The sequence below is a fragment of the Tachypleus tridentatus genome, chromosome 3 (genome assembly GCF_004210375.1).
Source record: "Tachypleus tridentatus isolate NWPU-2018 chromosome 3, ASM421037v1, whole genome shotgun sequence".
Lineage (NCBI taxonomy): Eukaryota > Metazoa > Arthropoda > Merostomata > Xiphosura > Limulidae > Tachypleus > Tachypleus tridentatus.
The window spans coordinates 69,240,715-69,263,385 of record NC_134827.1 but is presented as its reverse complement, the minus strand read 5'-3'; the positions used below and the strand labels follow the sequence as shown (position 1 = coordinate 69,263,385).

Here is a 22,671-nt window from a genome sequence, read left to right as displayed (position 1 = left end):
GAGAAATAAAAGTTTTAATATTGTCACAATATGAAAAGGTATTCTCCTGTACTTAAAGTTAGGGGCATTTTCCCACGTAAATTACGCCTACGTTTATGAAGATTTGGCTCTCATGTTTATTAGTTTGTGCTGCCACCTATCTTCACTATCTCTTATTGCTACTTGTTTTATCAGCTGTTATCTATATTTGCTAAATTACTCATCTTCATCTGCATTTTGAGATTGTTCATTAGCATCTATCTCTACGATAACTTGCGTTTCTAGCTGTTTTACCAAATTTCTTTGCATATGTGTTTATGAATATGCACTGCTATCACGGACGTACGTGATACTATCTGATTCCTATCTGTTTGTTAGATTAAGAGGCCTGTTTGTATGCTTCATGTTGTTTATTTCCTCTAATTTGCTTCCTGGGATATAATGGTGATCTTACTTTATCAACTGTAGCACACTACTAATTCATCAAAAACGACCGTTTAAGACAAAAGTAAAACATCGAATGGATAACGATTAAGCATGCCAATGTGATACAAGTATTGAAACCCAATTCTTACAATATTGGTGTGGCCTCTTGCATCGTATTGTTTACGTCATGAAAAGGCACGTGACTTTTACCACCACAAAAACTTTCTACTGTTGGAAATAAACAAATTAAGAGAAGTCAAAAAATCAGAACAAAATTGAAAAATAAAAATTATATTTTCAAAATCAGAAAATCGCAACAACAAAATTCTATATTAGTGAAAAAAAAAGGTTAAAAAAACAATCAATGCCCTCTACAGGTTTTCTTCATAGTTATATTATTGTTATTGTTAATACTATTTCATTCACTAATTTTCTGCAGGCACTTTATCAGAAAGCAGAAGCTCTGTTTTCCATGGGAAAATTTGAGTACGCACTGGTGTTCTTTCATCGAGGACACAAGATACGCCCTGAAATGGACGGATTTACGCTTGGTATTCAGAAAGCTCAAAAGACGATTGACAATTCTGTTGGAAGTAAGTACTGGCATACCCTGGTATGTATCTTAATAACTGTTAACTATAAAAACAAATTTTTAGATTTGGGGGAAAAAATATAGAGTTTCGGAAGACACCAAGTAAAGTATTTCTGGCTGAATTTTAAAGTGAAAATCCATACTAAAAACTTACTGATAAAAGTTGGAAACTACCAGGTCAAGTTTGAAAAGCGGGCAGTTTTTATTGATAGTATTTTGTCATATATTCTCCAGAAACATTTGTTTTTTTAAATCAGTACACGATTTAACATGTCAGACAGCAACTCTAATATTGTAAAAACGGAATCTTATATCACGTTTTGCTTTTTTCAGAAAGCTTGGACCATGCCGCTAGTTTTTGATCAACTTCACATGTCAATGTTGTTTGAGGTTAAGCACAAAGCTACATATGGGCTACCTGTATTCTCAACGTTGTAAGTCCGCAGACATACCATTGTGCCAGTGGGCAGCGTTCTTGTTGTTTATCCGATAGTAAAGATAACTAAAACTTAAACATTTGTTAGTTTGCTTGTTTGTTCTTTGAATTTCGCGCAAAGCTACTCGAGGGCTATCTGCGCTAGCCGTCCCTAATTTAGCAGTGGGAAGGCAGCTAGTCATCACCACCCACCGCCAACTCTTGGGCTTCTCTTTTACCAAAGAATAGTGGGATTGACTGTCACATTATAACGCCTCCACCGCTGAAAGGACGAGCATGTTTGGTGCGACCGGGATTCGAACCCGCGACCCTCGGATTACGAGTTGAACGCCTTAACACGCTTGGCCATGCCGGGCCTTAAAAAATGTTAGTTTAACTGAACGCTGCTGCCCAACAGAAAATTTCATCCCCTTCCACAGCTTCAGAACCTTTGTTGTCAGTAGTGAAAGGCTAGCTTATTTAGGGATGTAACTATATATTATTTTAATGTTATCTTAATGTTAGATTTAAGATACAACATTTTTTATGTTCTAATATCATCTGGTTTCCCCAAAGGCTGGTACTGATGAAGTGAATGTTTTCTTTTGTCCAACTTTTCTGTAAATTTTATATACAGAACCTTCATGTAGAGTTTTTGTAGAATGTTATAACTATAACAATTTAAGCAAAAGCTAAATCTGATTTTATCATTTTCACTAATTCACAGAGAACGCTGGAGCTAAGCTTGGACCCAAACGAGGCTCAGCACTAAAGGTGAGATAATTAGGAACTCCAACATTGTAGGTTCTCATACTATCCTATAAATTATATATATAGTAATCTAATTTTTCTAGTTTCAAATTTTTTAAAATACTTATCGGACTACTGAACAATAAATTTTCGTAAAAAATTAATAGGAAGTGTCATTTGAATATTATTCATAATTTCCTGAAGAGTACTTTATATATTAATAAGGAATATATAACCAGCCTATTCATATCGAAATAATTACTAATTTCAGAAAGGTCGGTCTTTGTTTTAAATTAATGTGTAATTTCAAAAGAGGATTTTCTATTTAATAGTATTGACGCGTTTCAAGAGGTCTAGAGGTGAAGACAACATGCAGCGAATTCATGATAGAAGTGAACTTGGAATTACTGTATTAAGGATGGCGTAAGCTTGGAATATAGTGTACTAGATATGAAGAGAGTTTGTAATATAGTACATTATGGTGGGTTTAACTTGGAATATGGTGCACTAGGGATGCATTTAGCTTGAAATGTAGTAAATTAGGGATGGAGTGAGCTTATAATGTACGAAGGAGCGATCTTGGTACATAGTGCATTAGAAAAAAAATCTTATAATATAATACATTAGGGATGGGATAAGCTAAAAACAGAGTGCATTGGGAATAGACTAAGTTTGGAATATAGTATACTATAGATGTAGTAAGCTTGGAAAGTTGTAAGCTTGTTACGTTTTGAGCTGGGAATAGAGTATGTGAGGAAGATATTAAGCATAGAATGTAATAATGTAGACAAATTAAGCTTGTAAAAAATATATTGGGACCATAGTCAACGTGAATTCAATGGTGTAGCTTGGATCTGAGACATCTTGCTGCAAGATTATTGTGTTGTTCCTCCTTTACACAATATTTATTCTTCTACGGTCACGCACAGTTGCTTTCCTCTTACCCTGTGGTTCTTTTCTCTACATCATCTAGCATCAAATAATGTTTCAAATAATTAATTGCAAGTCAAGAATAACTATGATTTTTCTAAATTTCTGTTGCGTGTTTTTTGTTCGCCAGTGGTATCAGCGGTCATTTTTATGCGATGTTTATGTCTGTTCCTCATCGAGGGACAGAATTTCCATTCTCCACAAAGTTTCTTGACACTTCGAACATTTCAAGTTGTTCTTTGCGATTTTTCATTTTGAAAATCATTGTTATGCTCTTGCAACTATCACGTGGGTGAAAAAAAAACAAAAAAAACAAACAAGCAAACTGCGCAAGTCTGGGAAACCCGTGATAAGAAGCTGTTCTCAATCGTCGTTGAAGGATCCGAGACCCTAATTCTTTTTTTCCAAACAGCTGGCTGCAAAACCAATATTTTTTTAGGAACTCATGAGGATGACATTTCTCAACAGCCATTAAACGTATAAAATTGCTGTAATATTGAATATTAAGCCGTATTTCCTTCTGTTTTGTAATGAAAAACGAAGTATTATTAGTGTGTTTGTAAATATAATATAAAAATGCATTTCTTACTAAGTTTCCGTTTTCCTGAATATTAACTCAGTAACGGGCATGAAAGCTTTTCTGATAAAAATCGAACGTAGAGATAAAATCTCGATTACAAAACATAATTTATCCTCTTCTTTACTCTTACTTTTTTAACATTTTAAGTGTCTGTAATTTCAGCGAGGAAAATCGGCTGAGGAGGTAACAAACGAAAGTAGCAGTTTAAATTCCTTTCCACCAACTGGAAAACAAAAAAATACTAAAAAAATAATTGGTGAACTGTCTGTGGATAAAATATTTTTGCAGAAATTTTTGAGAAATAGAGGTAAGATTATTGACACGTTACCTCAAAACTGTCGTAAAACTTGGGGATTTTTTATTGTTAAATTTGACGTGGTATTAAAATTTAACTTTCGATAAAACTATATTATTAGTTTGCTAGTTCTTCTGAATATTGTATGACATTAAAATAAATAAATAACATATTGTCAAATAATTGTTACTCTGATTTTAATGTATTGTGACATAAATAATAATTGATGGAAAATTATATTTAATCGTTTACACCACAGTAGATTTTATCAAACAATGTTTGCCAGTATAAATAGCGTCTCAACCTGTCGTACCTTACAGACCTAATGGGCTTAGTTACTGGGCACAAGGACGTCATTGACACTGTATGTAGCCTACATACCGTGGTTTAAACATTATTATGTACTCTTCTTTATTGTCATTTAGTTCTTGTTAGTAACGTCAATAAGACTGGCTCTTAAATTCTAGTAAAAGTTGGAATATTAATTGCCAATGTTTTGTAAGACATAATGGTGTAAAGCATATTGCTGGAAGTACTAAAATGTATGATGAAACACAATATTTAATATACGTACAAATTTAATAGACGTAATGATGCACATATTGTACACTTTTATCTAGCCCTGTTTCGCACTTCTCAACCCGAAACAAAGGAGATTCGGGAACATGCTCGAAGTGCTTTAGAATTTCTAGAGTTGAGGCAACAATTTTGGCATCAGCAGAAACCGTTGTACACTAGAGAGCACCACCGTCGGCTTACTCGCACAAGTGCACGTGCATGTTCTGCTGCTAAAGGAAGAGGTCACATGATCAAAAATGAAAGATGTGAAATAACTGAAGAAAAACGGAAACAACAAAAACATCAACAAGATAGGATTCAAATAACGAACCAAGTGATGAAAATGTTGAAAGAGACAGACGATGGTATGTAATGTTAAACTGTTGTATCAAAATACAGAACCGTTTGTTTGAATTTCGCACAAAGCTTCATGAGCAAAGCTACACGAGGGCTATCTGCGTTAGCCATCCCTAATTTTGCAGTGTAAGACTGGAGGGAAGGCAGCTAGTCATCACCATCCACCGCCAACTCTTGGGCTACTCTTTTAAGAACGAATAATGGGATTACTCGTAACACCCATTTTTTTTCTTAACAATAATACATTTTAATATACAAACAACGATACAGTTTTTATTAACGGTTAACACAAATAGTTATTAAAAATAATAATTTATATATAACAGTTTTCCAAACTTACAAACGATACTGAGTCTTTTATCTAGCCTGGAACTCAAGCTTTTATCGACGGTTCACGGAAAGGGAAGTAATTCTATGTAGATTCATATGTACACCTCTTTTGGCGGCTGGCTAGTTAGCTTCTTCATACGTGAGTGGCCCGGCATGGCCAGGTAGATAAGACACTCGACTCGTAATCCGACGGTCGTGGGTTCGAATACCCGTCACACCAAACATGCTCGCCCTTTCAGTCGTGGGGCGTTACATTGTTTCGCTCAATCCCACTATTCGTTGGTAAAAGAGTAGCTCAAGGGTTGGCGGTGGATGGTGATGACTAGCTGCCTTCCCTCTTGTCTTACACTGCTAAATTAGAAACGGATAGCGTAGATAGCCTTCGTGTAGCTTTGCGCGAAATTCAAAACAAACAAACAAATATACGTGAGTTGTTTTTTGTTTTGGTTTTTTTTCCGACGAAGATGTCGAATGTCCTCGTATGAATAGTAATGTCCAAGTTAATTCACTTATGTTTGTAGTGTTCGAAATTTATAAACGTCCATGGTCAAATATCTGTAGCATTCCGATTAATAAGCGCTTATCACAATTATAGCTTCAGAAGTTTATAGTACACAGATGGTAGCAGACAAACAATATTAATCTGTATCCCGCGTGTTGCGATAGCTACCTTTTATATTCATTTGGCGATATTCTCGAAAATTCAACTAGCAACAATACTGTCAGTCACTGGTATTACATACCTACTTAGTACATTGTTGATTCTTACACTCGAGAATATTCTACAAATTTAGAGAACAGGCAATACACATTTAACAATATACGTTACTTGCATTTCTAAATATATATTAAACAGAAACAAACATAAATATTAAAATAAATGTTAACAGTAAATCCGTTACACTATGCGTGGCGCTAAAAGTATCAGTGATCAAAACTACTTTATATGCAAAAACGGCTCGTTTGGGTTGAGAAAATATTTTAAATTTTATATTTTCTCAACCCAAACGAGCCGTTTTTGCATATAAATTTCTCAACAAGTGGGTTTCTCGACATCACTGATCAAAACTACTGGTATTCAGCCTATATCGCTACTTATAATAACAAATTACGCTTACCAGTCCAGCGACGTGTAACTTTAGGCTTAAAATACTAGGGGAAAAAAATTGTAATTGCTTTGTCTTATTTCGAAGGAATGTGAATCCACATGTATAACAACAATGCAGTAACAGATGATTTTCTGCTAACAGACGACGATGCTAATGCGCTGAGCACGTTCACTTTATGCTAGGGATTGTGGGAATTTTAGCATTTGGTTGAAGTTTCGACTCTCTTTTTTATAAAATAAGTTTCAAGTAGCCATACCCGCAAATATGTGTTTGTTATATTTTAATTTTAACCGTTGTAAGACATGAATGACGTGTGATGATTTTAAAAGGAAAAATCTTTCCTTGAAATATATGCATCTACATTTAGGAAGAACTTCGTTATTTTAACATCAGGCTTGACACTGTCAGTCCTGGTGTTTCTTTGTTTAGTTATTATAAAATATAGCTTGGCCCATTTAATTCTAGTGACTTTCTAATTAGGTTATTTTGAAATCAGACTTGAGACGTTGTTGAAGTTTCTTTAAAATTAGGCTTAACACGTTTAACCTTAGTAATGTTTTGTTCAAATCATTTTGAAATCAGACTTCACGCTTTCAACCCTAATAACTCTTTGTTAATGTTATTTCACGGCCTGGTGGTTAGGGCGCACAACTTGCAATCTGCAAGTTGCGAGATCGAAACACCCCACCAAACATGCTTGTCCCTTTCAGCGTTATATGTAATGAGAGGATTATTCTCGGGTTATTTATTAGGCGTAAGAAGCGATAGAATGTTAGTAGAACTGCAGTCGCAAGTGTGTGTATATATGTGTATTGTGGGGTACATGTTATTTGGTGGTAGTTATTTAATAAACCCGAGGACGGATATATATAAAAAGTTCAAATTTTAGCCGAGCTATAGAAGCCAACAGGTTTCTACGCTTATAGGTTATTTTAAAACTAAGTTAAACACGATAAACTACACTGATTCTTTGTTTGAATGTTATTATAGAATCGGAGTTTAAAAGTTTTAACCCTAAAGTCTTTGTTTATGCTATTTTAAAATCAGGCTTAACACGTCTAACCCTAACAATTTTGTTTAGGTTATTACAAAACAACTTGAACTTTCCATCTGGTTATTTTAAAACATCTTATTACATAAGACTAATCACTAAATGTTTCTTAATGCCATAAGATTGTCGAAGTTTTTAAAATTTACGAAATATTTCAAGTGAAATGTATAAATTATGCGTGTGTGTTTTCTTATAGCAAAGCCACATCGAGCTATCTGCTGAGCCACCAAGAGGAATCGAACCCCTGATTTTAAGCATTGTAAATCCGTAGACTTACCGCTGTACTAGCGGAGGGGGCTGTATAAAGTGTATTTCGTATAGTTAAAATGAGAATAAATGGTCGTTTTAACGCTTACGTTAATTTCTTTTAGGAATAATTTTGTTACATTTTCCACTGTCAACTATTCACTGATTGACTAGGAAATATAATTACTATTTGAATGTTGAACGTGTTGAATATTTGTTATGATAAACAATTTTAGGCCAACCACAAAATGTATATATTCATGTGAGGTCATGACATTTAACGTGGTTGTTGTTTCTCTGAAGCTTTATCTCATGGACGTTATAAAGAGAGCCTTAATAAATGCAATACTCTAAAGAAATTCGTTGACCGATGTTCAGAGGAACTTCTTCCAAATAAAACCGAGATCCTGGCTACAATCTACAGCGACATAGGTTGTGCTCACATGGAACTAGGTGACTACGGATCGGCCTTGAAGTTTCATTATAAAGACTTAGAATTGGGAGAGCAACGGTAAGTATACTCTGGCTTTCCTAACACAATAACAAGACATCTGCATAGCAACCGACCTAATCTTTACTAACACAGTTTAATAATCAGTGATGACGAGAAACCCACTTGTTGAGAAATTTATATGCAAAAACGGCTCGTTTGGGCTGAGAAAACACTTTACATAGAAGGTCGAAACGTTGTTCGCTCTTCTATGTAAAGTGTTTTCTCAGCCCAAACGAGCCGTTTTTGCATATAAATAACACAGTTTAACCTCCATAGCAACTATCCTGGCCTTTGTTAACACAAGTTATATTTCTCTATAGTAACCATCCTGGTTGTTATTAACACAAATGAACATCTACCGGCGATAAGGATAGGAATAAGGCGACTGCATAGGACATCAAACTCTGGGACTTCCAGTGTGAGAATGGCTACAGCCTTTATTTTTCTTGTTTTGTGCTTGTTGTTACTGGTTGTTACTAACGCAATCCAAACATATATATAGTAACCATTTTTTTAATATTATAAGTTTTTTTGTTTGTTTTTTTTTAATTTCGCGCAAAGCTACACGAGGACTATCTATGCTAGCCGTCCCTAATTTAGCAGTGTAAGACTAGAGGGAAGCAGTTAGTCGTCACCACCCACAACCAACTCTTGGGCTACTCTTTTACCAACGAATAATGTCATTGACCGTACATTATAACGCCCCCACGGCTGAAAGGGCGAGCATTTTTGGTGCTATGGGGATTCGAAACCGCGACCCTCGGATTACGAGTAGAACGCCTGAACCCACCTGGCCATGCCGGGCCTGTTTATAACTTTAGTATAACACTGAGGTACCCATACTTCTTTTTATTTAATCACTCTAATAGAAACTTCGGCTATTTTAAAGAAACTTAATGAAAAATATGAAACAAAGGAATTCTATAAGATGAAAGCGAAAATTCACAAAAAATTTTAAGCATTGCGTTTTGTTTGATGGACTTTGGGCATTGTTTTCAGTGATTTAGTTAAATGACTATTTTACCACAAAACGATATTGTTTGTTTATTTTGACCTAGTTTACTATTTTTAGTGGTTTAAATAGAACGCGTAGCTACGCTATAATAATATACTGTTTGTTTGATAGACTTCGTGCATTGTTTTCAGTGATTTAGAAGAATGCCGCTCTCGGGCTTTGGATAACATTGGAAGAACTTACGCTCTAAGAAGTCAGTTTGATAAAGCCATCGAAATGTGAGTAAAAAAAAATCTCTATCACTAACGTCTTTTCTTAGTGACTATCATGGAGATTTTCTATTCCAGGCACTTTTTTTCGCAGCTGACATTCGAGTTTACTTTACTATTGCGAGTTTTAAATCAGTCACATAGAAACTTGCCATTGCAATATTGTGATTATGAGTACGTAAAATTATTTATGATTTGATAAATAATTTCTTATGTGTAAAAAACCTTTTAATTGATTAAGTGAAATAACTAGGGTAAACTCCTGATGAAGTACGCCCCTTATCTATTTCATCAAAGAAAGTAGAGCAAACCCTTAAACCTCTCTTAATAATTTTACTGAATGTGACGTAGATAATATTATAACAGCTTATTCTGCTCTCTTTCGGGCTTCTCTGTTACACATAAATATCTGACGGAGTTTATTTTTACTATGAACAGATGATGAAGGAAAATAGATATAGATTCTTTGCTTTAAATATTTCAGAATGGTACGTTTTGCATTGTTAAGGGGTAATAAAGTCGCTGTTTACTTGTAGAGTTAATATTAATTCTTCAGATACAACCCTTTAAGATGTTATTGCTTTCCTTGTACTTGGAAGACAGGAAGATAGGCCAGTTTCTGTGTCGCTTTTATCTAGATTCGTCATCGACAAGGTGTTTACTGGAATTACATAATTCTGGAATTCTCGTCAGATCAGATTGCTGGCACTGTGGTGTCTCTTTGAAGGGAGTTTAAAGTAATTGGAATATTAATATAATTTTGATGATGTCTGTTTGTGTAGATGGGAGAAGAAGATTCCTTTATGTTCTATCGCCGTTGAGAAGGCGTGGCTGCACCACGAGATAGGTCGATGTTATCTGGAGTTAAACAATGAGAAAACGGCGAAAGAATACGGCCAAAGGTCACTAGAGTGTGCATCAGAAGTGAACGATAGCGTGTGGCAGTTAAACTCGAGCGTATTGATAGCCCAAGCCGAAGGTAACTTCAACTTAATCTGATATATCCTAACTCACGCCTTATTTAACGCCCTGTAACTTATAATGCACGTTCGAGTTAATACCCTTTGACGTCTTATTTAATGTATTGTGACTTGTCTTTTATAAGAAACTTTGGTTTAGTTCTATGTTTCATTTAGCAAGATTTGTAAGATGTTAAAAAATTTACACCTCCAAAAGTGACGCGTGTATCGTATCTTTAAACAAAGTTCTTGTTGTTGTTTTTTAATTTCGCACAAATCTACACCAGGCTATCTGCGCTAGCCGTTCTTAATAGACGGAAGGCAGCTAGTCGTCACTACCAACCGCCAACTCTTGGGTTACTCTTTTACCAACAAACAGTGGGAATGATCACACATTATAACGCCTCCACGACTAAAAGGACGAGCATACTTGGTGGCACGGGGATTCGAACCCGCGACCCTCAGATTGCGAACTGAGCACCCTAACCACTTGGCCATGCTGGGCCAAAGTTTCATCTACAGGACAGATGAGAGAAAAAGTACATCACGAATTTGCTACCCCGTTATTTTTATTCACGAGTAGAGAAAACAAATCTTGGATAATTTTGAATTACGCTAAGAAATATCAACATGCCTTATAGTACTGATAGAAATAAAACAGTTAATATATTTATTTACTACTTACAAAATTTCTGTTAACTTTGGAAAAGGTTGTTTGTTTTTTTTCATTTTCGAACAGGTACGGCTTAGTCGTAGGTTATTAAATATTAATAAATTCCAAAATAAAACTGTAATAACTACAATGTCTTACAAAAAGAATACACATTTATTGCATCTGTAGGAGTACATGTAGACCCCATCCTGATACCTGAAATACCAACACTCGTAGTTTTCCTACAAAGTCTGCTTTATGTGGGATATGTTGAACTTCTGTGTCATGCACATCCTCACCTTTATGGCTTAGCGATAAGCCTGAAAGATTGCGCTGATAAAATACAGGTTTTAATATCCATCTTGAGCACACACATATGGTTCATGGTTTAGCTTTGCGCTTAACAAAAATACAAAGTTTTGTGGTACGTTTTTAAGTCTATCTAGCTAATAGCACATCAGCCTAGTGGTTAGTACGTTGAGCTACGTATCGAAAGGTAGAAGGTTGAAGCCGCGATATGTCGTTAAAATCGCTCTATGCTTACGGTCTTTCAAGTCTAAATTAGGATTGGTTTAACGTTGAGGGTCTATTATCGGGCTTGAAAATACCAAAGTCGTTATTTTATTTCACGTCAAGATAAAAGTAACACAGCTGTGTGATACTGAGGTATTTAAGACGTCAGGACTTAGTACATTGTAAATTCACATGCGGTCGTTATTATTTGTGTAAAATAAGCGTTACAAAACCACTACTTTTAAAATGCTTGTGATAGCTCGGATAAGTATGAGGGCTTATAACGCTATAAATCAGGTTTCAATACCCAAGGTGAGTTCAGCACAGATAGCCTATTGTGTAGCTTTGTGCTTAATAAACGTTTTAAAAACTTTTCTTTCCGTTATCGTAGTTCTAGGAGGAAACCTACAGGGGGCGGTAGAAATTTTCAACATGGCTCTGACATTTGCTCGAAAGCATAAAGACAGTAGTGCTGAAAGAGCTATCAAGATAGTACGAAACAGAATCGTAAGGCAAATAAAAGAAAATAAGGAAGGTAAGTACAGTATCACTGTATACTACCACTGTTTACTAAACAGATGGCGATAAGATAGAAAATGGATCATCAGTCCCTACAAAAGTTAATTTTAAAACAATCGCGTTTATTGTATTTGTTCTTCTCATATTACGAATTTTGAAATAAAAAGTATATAACAACAGCAAATAATATATGTATATTTTGTCTATAAGTCTCTGAATAGCAGGCCTCACAATAAATAACTCTGTAAAGTACGATATAACAACTAATCAAGTTCTGAATATACCTCGTAAAAATTATATTTAATTAAAAAAAACAGATTTATAAATAGGGTTAATGTGTTGTAGCAGCAGATTGTTTAAACGTGCTTTATTAATACAACGTAAGTATAGATGTTGTAGTAACTAATATATTTTGGTAAGTGGGTGCTTATAGTATAATGGTGAATTACAGGCAAATAACTGTTTATAAATTAATGTTGGTGTATAGAAAAGTAAGTAACTGTATAAGTATGAGCAAGATTGACATTCTCTCTGTTTTCATGTCGGATTTTTGTGTTTCATAATTAAATGTTAGTATATAAACAAACTTGAAACTACACAGCGTCGAGAATTACATCTTATGTTCGGAGGGAAGAAGAAGAGAGGCCATCTGTGTCGCTGGAGCACAGTAAAAAAGAGTCCAGTTTAGACAGTATTATGGCGAGTCCAAATGTCTTCCTACCAGAAGCCTAAAAGATAGGAGTGACTCTGTCACCTTGGTCAACGTTCTTCTATAAGTATTTCACTTAAAGATACGAGATGATCTGTTACTTTTCATAACACCGTTTTGTAAATGCAGGTTTTATTAAAGATAAACACAGCGAAGTTTTAGTGTGATGTGGAAAATATAAATATGAAGAAGGTCTTTAAACTGGTGGTGAAAAACATAACATCCTCCTGGTGTGGCTGGCATTGAAAGTAAATGTAAACAAAGAAACCGCTGATTAATCTTACAGCCAACTCGCTTATATGTATTTTCAAACTATTAACATAAATACGTTTTACTTGAGAGATGTAGATTTATAATTATTACTATTCGTATTTGAATACAGTTTAAACCAGAAATCGCCTTTTATGTTGTAAAGCTGTCTTAATTTTCGAGACTTTTAAAATAACTTTTAAGTTTTCAGGAGTGTCTTTACATATCAAAGTCCAACGAGAAATTTTAACATTTGTAACGCATATTTAATTAATGGAAATAATTTAAATTACTGAAATAAAGGGATTTCAACATAATGCTTAGAGGATATTTTCACTGCAGTTTCATCTAAAACCAAAAAAAGTTAAAGTGAAAACCCTGTTTATAAGATAAAGTGAGTTAATAAAATGTTACGGTTTCAATATTCAAGCCTTGCATCTTAAGTACACATAAAATAAACGATATTTTCAAAACTTCAAACATTTCATCCATTCAGAAGACCACACATTGCTTCACGCAGAATTAGGTATCAGATATAACATCAAATTAGCCAGGGCTAGAACAGGCTTGTCCATAACTATAGTTACCAAGTTTACTGATTCTCAGAGGTTGTTTTTATATTGGTACATCTGTGGCTACTGGTCGGTGCACACTCAGAAACTTCTCACGGGTTCGAACAACTTCAAAATTATTGTATTTACAGGTAAATCAACAGTTTAGACGGAGTGTTTCCACAAAATGTCTAGACGTTGACAGTTACAGTTATTACAACATACAGTGGTGTCGTGCTGTCAGGCTACGGTTGGATGCCCTAACCCTCAATCCCATCTGCTCCTAAAGCGTTTCACACATTATTTTAATAATCATATATTTATGTGTAAATATTTGATTGAATATGCTCAAAATATTCGTGTGTATTAGAAACCAATAATATAATTCAACTAACGTCAGAAATTTAACAGTATGAAAGACAAACAAAAATATATTAATGTTTGAATGATTATTCTTAACAACCCGCTTCACCCCATCAATGGCACAGTGATGTATCTGCGGACTTGGAACGCTAGAAACCTGATTTCGATACCGTAGGGGAAAGAACAAAGATAGCCCATTGTCTAGCCTTGTGCTGAATTACGAACAAAGTTATCAATCCCCACTAATAACAAAAATGCTTTGTATATATGCAAAAACGGCTCGTTTGGGTTGAGAAAATATTTTACATAGAAGAGCGAACAACGTTTCGACCTTCTTTGGCCATCGTCACCTGAACGTGAACCTGACGATGACCAAAGAAGGTCGAAACGTTGTTCGCTCTTCTGTGTAAAATATTTTCTCAACCCAAACGAGCCGTTTTTGCATATATATTTCTCTACAAGTGGGTTTTCTCGACATCACTGAAAAATGCTTTGTTTCTCAAATATAACCAACCTTCCTCAAAAAATAGCTACATGACATCATTGTTGAATATTATGTGCGATATAAGAGAAACAACTTTTACATCAGAAGAGTTTTGTAAATTACGATGTAACAGAAACAACATTTAGATCAATAGAGTTCCATAAAAAACGATATAACAGAAACAACATTAGATCAATAGAGTTCCATAAAAAACGATATAACAGAAACAACATTAGATCAGTAGAAACCTGTACATGTATATGAGGTCTTCCTTGTTATGGAAGCCGAAACTCTGCCTCGTTTCATTTAACAGACAGTTGTAGTCCATTAACGTTATCAAACTTACTAAGTAAATCTTCCCTAAAATTACATGGAAACAACAACAATAAAATTAACTAACAAAGTTGATAATTTCAAAGTAAAGAGCAAACACATTGTTATTGTCCACCTGGGATAAATTACACTGGATATCCAAGTGTTCCATGTGACATGTAACATTTCGAAATACGACTTGTATTTTAAACACACAGGCCGCGAGCCAATGAAGCCAAATCTGAGATTTATAATAGGCTAAAAGAGGTTTCGTGTATTCAAGTCAAGGCGCGCGACTCGTAATCTGAGGGTCGCGGGTTCGCGCCCGCGTCGCGCTAAACATGCTCGCCCTCCCAGCCGTGGGGGCGTTATAATGTGACGATCAATCCCACTTTTCGTTGGTAAAAGAGTAGCCCAAGAGTTGGCGGTGGGTGGTGATGACTAGCTGCCTTCCCTCTAGTCTTACACTGCTAAATTAGGGACGGCTAGCACAGATAGCCCTCGGGTAGCTTTGTGCGAAATTCCAAAAACAAACAAACAAAAACAATCGTAATCTGAGGGTTGCGGGTTCGAATCCCGGTCACACCAAAGATGCTTGCTCTTTCAGCCGTGCGGGCATTAAAATGTGACGGTTAATCCCACTATTCGTCAGTAAAAAGAGTAGCCCAAGAGTTGGTGGTGGGTGGTGATCACTAGCTGCCTTCCCACTGCTAAATTAGGGACGGCTAGCGCAGATAGCCCTTGAGTAGCTTTGCGCGAAATTCAAAACAAACAAACTTCTTTACAGTCTGTAAAAAATAAAGCTTAGCCAGTTAAGATTTTGGATATTGGTAAGAATCAACCCGCTGAACATGATTTAAAAAAAAAATCCAAAATCAAAAGTATATTTAGTTATAAACATGGTACAATGAAGTCTCTGAAAAAACTGCTCAAAATACCAGTAATCCTCACAGTTGGCGCTATTAACGTGTAAAAGTATTTTGTACTATTTTCTATATATTATTTACTGTATTTTCTATACAGTACCGGAGTAAAAACACACATTTCACAATCTTCGCTTGTGTAAATTATAAAATAACAATATCTACATATAAAAAAATACTACACGTGAACATTTGTAAATACAATTTAATAAAAGATGTTTCAAGATCACTGCTTGCAACATTTAAACATTCGATTAATACCATTTAGTAAAGGTAGTGACAAAATTATAATAATGTTATGAAAATCCTATAAATTATGATTAGTTTTTCCTTAGATTTTTCTTATAAAGTTCAAAACAAAAGTTCCAAAAACAATTTAGGTTGTTATTGCATAAAGAATTAAAACTATCAATTTTTTAGAAATGATTTAAACATGAATTTGCATAAAAAGTTAGTTTGAAACGTGTGCATTGTTTTAATAATTTAAATATTCAAAACTGTATAATAATGTTATACACTAAAAAGTATATAATACACACAGCTGTCATGGTCAGGTGGTAAAGTCACTCGACTCGTAATCCGAGGGTCGAGGGTTTGAAATCCCGTCACACCAAACATGCTCGCCCTTTCAGCCGTAGGAGTGTTATAATGTGACAGTCAATCTCACTGGTCGTTGATAAAGAGTAGCCCAAACGTTGATTGTAGGTGGTGATGACTAGCTGCCTTCCCTCTAGTCTTATACTACTAAATTAGGGACAGATAGCGCAGATAGCCCTCGTATATTTTTGTGCGAAATTCAAAACATACAGCCATCAAATCATACAGGTTATACACTATGCTTTAGAAAATTCATCTTTTTTGTCTATTATCCATGAATAGTTTTTGTTCACATAAATTGTTCAAGTCAATCCAGTATGTTTGAAAAATATCTATGGTATTGCAATATTTTTCCAATCGTAACTTTTTCACATGATGGTGAATATCTTTCTTTAAAAATGGTTTTGACTTTAAAGTGTAACAAAATATTGGTCCAGTCCCTTCACCTGGGACTATAAAACATCACTTGGGACTTGCACAAATTTCCACATCAATATATATAATTTTATACTAAGTTTATATGTAGAGATGCAAAGGAATATTTTGCTTGCTTAGTCAGACTCTTAACTTCTGATATATTTTTATCCTTTCCTCCATGGATATCTGTGCATCTGTTGCAACTTTATTTTTGTGCCTTGTGGCAATAGAGCCATATATTGAATTCATAAGTCAAACGATTCAAGTGTATATTTTGTATAATTATTCGATGTAAATCAGATCACCAGATTCACATCAAATGGCCATCGCCATTTTCTTTTCCTGAACCTTCTCAACTCCAATCCATGTGACTATAAAGTACAATTGTAATTAAATTTATGAAATAATTTATTTTTTCTTGTGTGTTCATTGTCTTTGGAGCTACTTTAGTGAGGATTTTGTTATTGATTTTTTGCATTAAACATATGCTTATAAATAAAATTATATCAGACTTGACTCAAGTTTTGTAGCTGAAAGAGAGCTCCTTTCCATCTCGAATATGACTCTTTGTAGTGGAGATAATATATGTATATATATATAAAAGTCACTTGGTCACATTATTATATTTTAATTATTGTAAAATAACATTAATTATAAGTCTTATCTCTTACTTTAATCAATAACCAAACAAATATAGGACAGGTTCATTGTATTGGCTCCTTACTGGAGAAGAATTGTACAAAATGTATCTTAACAAATGTTAGTTTTCAAAACAAACATAACAATATGCCTGCAGTGTTATAATATAGCTATGTCAATGTCCCCTAATACTAAATAAGTTGTTTTGAAGTTCATACTCAATAAGCAGGGTATCCACTCTTCACGCATATTACGTGTATCTCATCCTAAAAGGACGGTTATCTTTTGTCATTATTTTCAAGAGGTATGTGAAGGAAATTTTTAAATACGTTAGAATTCAAGCTGTGTGTAAAACAAATAATTATGATTAAAACAATAAATGACTGAACATTAAAACTAAACAAATTCTGTTGACATAAAATGTCATGGTATCAATTAAGCACGTGTGGTTTTCAAAACATTTACACAAAAGAAATATCAGCTTCAGTATATTTAAGTTGATCCATTACAATACGAACCACCACTAATATACTTACGATATCACTTTTCTCTTTGTTTCAAACACTGATCTGATATATAATATTTATTACATCATGGTAACGATGTAATGCAAATGTACACTGTACTAAAGCGCTCAGAATTAGTACTTTAAAGTTTGTGTGTAGCTCTTTAACATCTGAATAGTTTGGTATGAATACTTTATTTATAACTGATTTCAGCTTGTAGTTAAATAGAGTCTCAATCTTAGTTGTAACGTCATAGCAGAATATTCTTAGTTATGAGTTTAGTATTGAGTCTTTTATACCAGACATCTTCAGTTGTAATGTCATAGCAGAATTTTCTTAGTTATGAGTTTAGTATTGAGTCTTTTATACCAGACAACTTCAGGTGTAACGTCATAGCAGAATATTCTTAGTTATGAGTTTAGTATTGAGTCTTTTATACCAGACATCTTCAGTTGTAATGTCATAGCAGAATATTCTTAGTTATGAGTTTAGTATTGAGTCTTTTATACCAGACATCTTCAGTTGTAATGTCATAGCAGAATATTCTTAGTTATGAGTTTAGTATTGAGTCTTTTATACCAGACAACTTCAGGTGTAATGTCATAGCAGAATTTTCTTAGTTATGAGTTTAGTATTGAGTCTTTTATACCAGACAACTTCAGGTGTAACGTCATAGTAGAATATTCTTAGTTATGAGTTATGATGTAATTTCTTTTGGTGCTGAGTCTTTCATGTTTGTTACTTTGGAATACTGTAACTACATGTTTTATTGGACTTAAACTGGCATTACCTGGAAAAAACAGTCTTATCATTGTGTGCTGAAAGTATTATTACATGTACAAGTTATGTTCAAAGAAAATGCTATTGGTATACAAAGTATTATCCATGTGTTTTGTGAATAGTAAATCATCTGTTTATTCAGATCCAAATTGTCATCAATATCATATTTTACTCTGTTTGCATTGTATAAAACTTTAACAATTGCATCTAAATATCTTTACAAATACCATTGTATGTTTTCTTTCTTTACTGTGAAACATTTAGTCATTTTTAATTGCTAAAAAAACTTGGTAAAAGAAACCCGATAAATGAGGAGACACTGTCATATAAATCCTTTCTTTCTGTAGTTTTCGGACTTAGAGCGTTAAAATTCGAGGTTCCACTTCCTCCGATGGATTTTACAAATAAATCAATGTGCCTTTTATCTAAAATAAACAAACAGGTAGACAAGTGATGTCAAATGTAGGAACCACAAAAACAACTGGAAGTAGACCGATCTTCACTCGTAGGATCCGAAAAACTTCCTAATTGCAATGGAAACGAGTTCGGCTCCTAAGTATGAAGAAATTTGGATTATTACAATCTTCTTTAAACTACCGAACAAAATATAGTACAATGTTGCTAAGATACGCTGTAGGAGAAAGTCTGTGAAATGTAAATAAACATTTTCTGCTGGTATCTCTGTATCACACAACTATCTTAGTTGGTTTTTACTAAACATATGTTGAAATCGACTAAACTCGCTGAAATGAGAGTTTAAAGAACTCTGGGGAAAATAAAAACGACAGCAAAGCCAATTTTATTAATAATGATATGTTTTATGTATTCTGAAAGATATTTGGAGCCGAAATGCCCATTTCACAAAGGAGGGTAGGCCATACATGAGACTTTTGTATGGTTTGTTTTTGTGAAAGATGCCAGCTGTTTCTCTGTCGCAAACTTTGGACCAATCCCAACCAAACTTGTTAGATGGTACAGTGTACAAATGGGTTGGCCCGGCATGGCCAAGCGTGTTAAGGCGTGCGACTCGTAATCTGAGGGTCGCGGGTTGGTATTCCCGTCGCGCCAAACATGCTCACCCTTTCAGCCGTGGGGGCGTTATAATGTGACGGTCAATCCCACTATTCGTTGGTAAAAGAGTAGCCCAAGAGTTGGCGGTGGGTGGTGATGACTAGCTGCCTTCCGTCTAGTCTTACACTAGTAAATTAGGGACGGCTAGGACAGATAGCCCTCGAGTAGCTTTGTGCGAAATTCAAAACCAAACAAAACAAATGGATGTGTCATGCTTAGTGCCATGTTACCAGGCGCCACCTACCCTCGGCTACGCCTATAAAAAATAACTAAACATCCTTGTACCAATTTTTATTCCTAAATTATTTTGTTTTAAGTTTTTTAACATTGTTTTGAAAATTTTTCTACTATTCTATTATGACACGCCTTTGCCAAGAAGAATGGAAACCATAGCATAATATCAGCCCCTTAAAGTGGCAAGATTATATCTAAAAAACCCTTGCTTTTAACATTGTAAATTCTATGTTGGGTGTTCAAGAGTAGAATCACCAAGACATCCGTTTATTTTAGCTCAGAAAGAATTACTGGCGAGGTCTACCAAGAAGTATCAACAAATACTGAGACTGCAGAGAAGAGACAGTAAAATTAATAAAGTAAAACGATACAAACCCTACAACCCCAGTGCTTTAGAAAGATGGACCTTTCTTCTTGAAGTGCAAACTGGGAAAGTTGGTGTAACTGAGTCTGTATCCATACTGATTTGACAAGGGTTTTTAGACATCTTGGGATGTTCATAAATTGTTTCTCTTCACCCTGTGTAATTGAACTGAATGAGTAATATACAAAAGTGGCATCGTGAAGGTTACATGAGCTTTCCGGAAGTGTTTTGTTCAGTTCTCAATGCATTGTTGTACGTGTGTCTCATTTCCGAGGCAACACGGCCGGAAACAAAATTGTTATGTAAAACGCTGTTAGAGATGGTTTGCTTTAGAAGAGGTGAAGAAAAACTATACTTAAATGTTATAAAAGTAAAATAAAGATGACACATGGTAACTAAGTAGTAAATAAATGCTAAGCTAATCAGTTTCTGGTGACAAGCATGTACATTTATTGTAATTAAATAATAGATATTAAAAAGGTCAGTAAGATGCAAACATTGAGAGTTCATAATACGTGGATAAAAACTCACTTGTGTAAGATAGAATACCATTTATCTCAACAGCATAATAAATTAAATCACCAGTATATGTTTCTTAGATAATATTTTAACAGCCACAATACTTCGATTAACCCGGAAAAAATCTCGCAGTTTCTCAACACGTTCAATAAAGTTGTACTATTAACGTTGCTCTAAACGGCATTAAAACCGACTTTAAAACTAAAACTGATAAAGAGGTTAAATAAGTTTCATTTCATTACTAATATAGATACTGTTCAACCTTGTGGAATCAATCTAGATCCTGGAATCGGTGGTCTCCTATCATTGGTTTTTTTCTCTGTCAGAAAAATATTTCTCAAGTTTTGCTTCTTGTGCTTGTCATAAAAAGTTAGTGTTTTATATGAATTTACAGGTTTGACAACGAGATTTATTACACGGATGACAACCATTCTTTGTTGAATTGTAATTAACTTTTCCATGAACAATGATATCTTTCAGATTTTTCCGAGGGAAACAACAAAATCTTCAGGAAATATTTATTTAAGGCGATCATTCAGTTGTAGAAGGTGAATATGGTTTAGATCCTCGATGTGTTTTCTGTAGTCTGTTTCAAAGGGACAGATTTTTGTCATTCTAAGAGCTTGCTCTTCATAATGTTCCTTTTAGTGTGAGAGGGGTGACAGTTTTTAAGGTGAAGTTACTGTTAACTTGAAGATGGCATAAGAAGGACGAAACATTGTTCTATACTTTATTTTAATTAAAGTTTTAATACCCATACCAGCTGTCTTGAGGATACATTTTTGCTTCAAGTGGGTTTATCGTCATCACGAGACTGTAGTATTCTGCTGGTTTATATAATTCATTATGTAAAATTCCGTCCTTAGAAACGACAGTGACGTCATGAAAGTTCAGTTAAAACTTTAAAAGTACTTGGAACACACTTTTCAACAACACTCTAAGAAACACCAGTGAACGGTTAACATATCTACGAGTAATTGGAGACATTAATAAAGGTTGCAACAGCATTTCCCTTCTTAGTGACACAGTGACATTAAGAACTTACAACGCTAAAAACCGGGTTTCGATACCTGTAATGGGCAGAGCACAGATAGCCTACTGTGAAGCTTTGTACTTAATTTCAAACAACAACAGTAACAGCAGTTCTATCTTAACAATTTATGAAGCATTTATTAGACGAATTATACGTATTATTAATTATAATATAATTATACGTATTATACGAATACGGATGCCCTGTCACTTACAATATTCCTGACAAAATATACAAAATACGCCAGCAACAACAAACATCTACTGAAATAACATTCAGACTGTCACCTTCCACCCTCCATGAATACGTCAGCAAGCTTACTAATGTACCATTAATTAAAGACAGAATTCACAAACTTGCAGAGAAATATTAGAATAAAACAGCACATTTAATAGCTCGACTAAATCCTTCCAGTTACTACCACAGCAGCTACACGGCAAACTAACATATCACCTCAAAATTATATAACGTCACAACTTAGCACACAAAGCTCCTAAAATTATATGCATGCAATTTCATTTCTCTATAAGCCTCAACATCTCGTGCACTAATCAAGTACATTATTCTGCGGCTGATCCTTGAAAACAGGTTTTCTCCGGTCACTTCTTTCATCAAATTATTTAAGGCTCTTGAATAATTATATTCCTTTCTCACTGAAAAGGGCACTCCTACGAAACACCTGCTTGCTTTTCAAGGCTGTCTGTCGATTAGGCTTCTCGACAGGCTAGCAAAACAACAAACCAAGTCAACTAAGAACTCCACGGACGGGCCCAGCATGGCCAGGTGGTTAAATCACTCGACTCGTAATCCGAGTATTACGTACATGTACTATTATGTACATGTACTACGTACTATTTAAGAAATAGTAATCAAGTTGGCCACCATACACTAGACGTTCAGAACTAGTATAATATTCATAGTTTATAAATATTTTATATAAAT

The 22,671-nt window shown here is 34.6% G+C and overlaps 1 protein-coding gene across 2 annotated transcripts in view; it reads left to right on the top strand.

Annotated features, from left to right (window-relative positions):
* The window catches only part of LOC143247085 (outer dynein arm-docking complex subunit 4-like), a 28,905-nt gene extending 9,915 nt beyond the window's left edge, over positions 1-18,990 (top strand). The window contains exons 3-11 of one of the 2 annotated variants that reach the window (XM_076494517.1): positions 845-998; positions 2,140-2,186; positions 3,835-3,979; positions 4,588-4,890; positions 7,922-8,129; positions 9,258-9,344; positions 10,118-10,314; positions 11,851-11,994; positions 18,856-18,990. In XM_076494517.1, the coding sequence (XP_076350632.1) occupies positions 845-998; positions 2,140-2,186; positions 3,835-3,979; positions 4,588-4,890; positions 7,922-8,129; positions 9,258-9,344; positions 10,118-10,314; positions 11,851-11,994; positions 18,856-18,962 (1,392 nt within the window). In that variant the 3' untranslated portion in view covers positions 18,963-18,990. Of the gene's footprint in view, positions 1-844; positions 999-2,139; positions 2,187-3,834; positions 3,980-4,587; positions 4,891-7,921; positions 8,130-9,257; positions 9,345-10,117; positions 10,315-11,850; positions 11,995-12,579; positions 12,843-18,855 lie in introns of those variants that run through there. The other variant, XM_076494516.1, reaches the window with a different exon arrangement.
* The last annotated feature ends 3,681 nt before the right edge of the window (positions 18,991-22,671 follow it).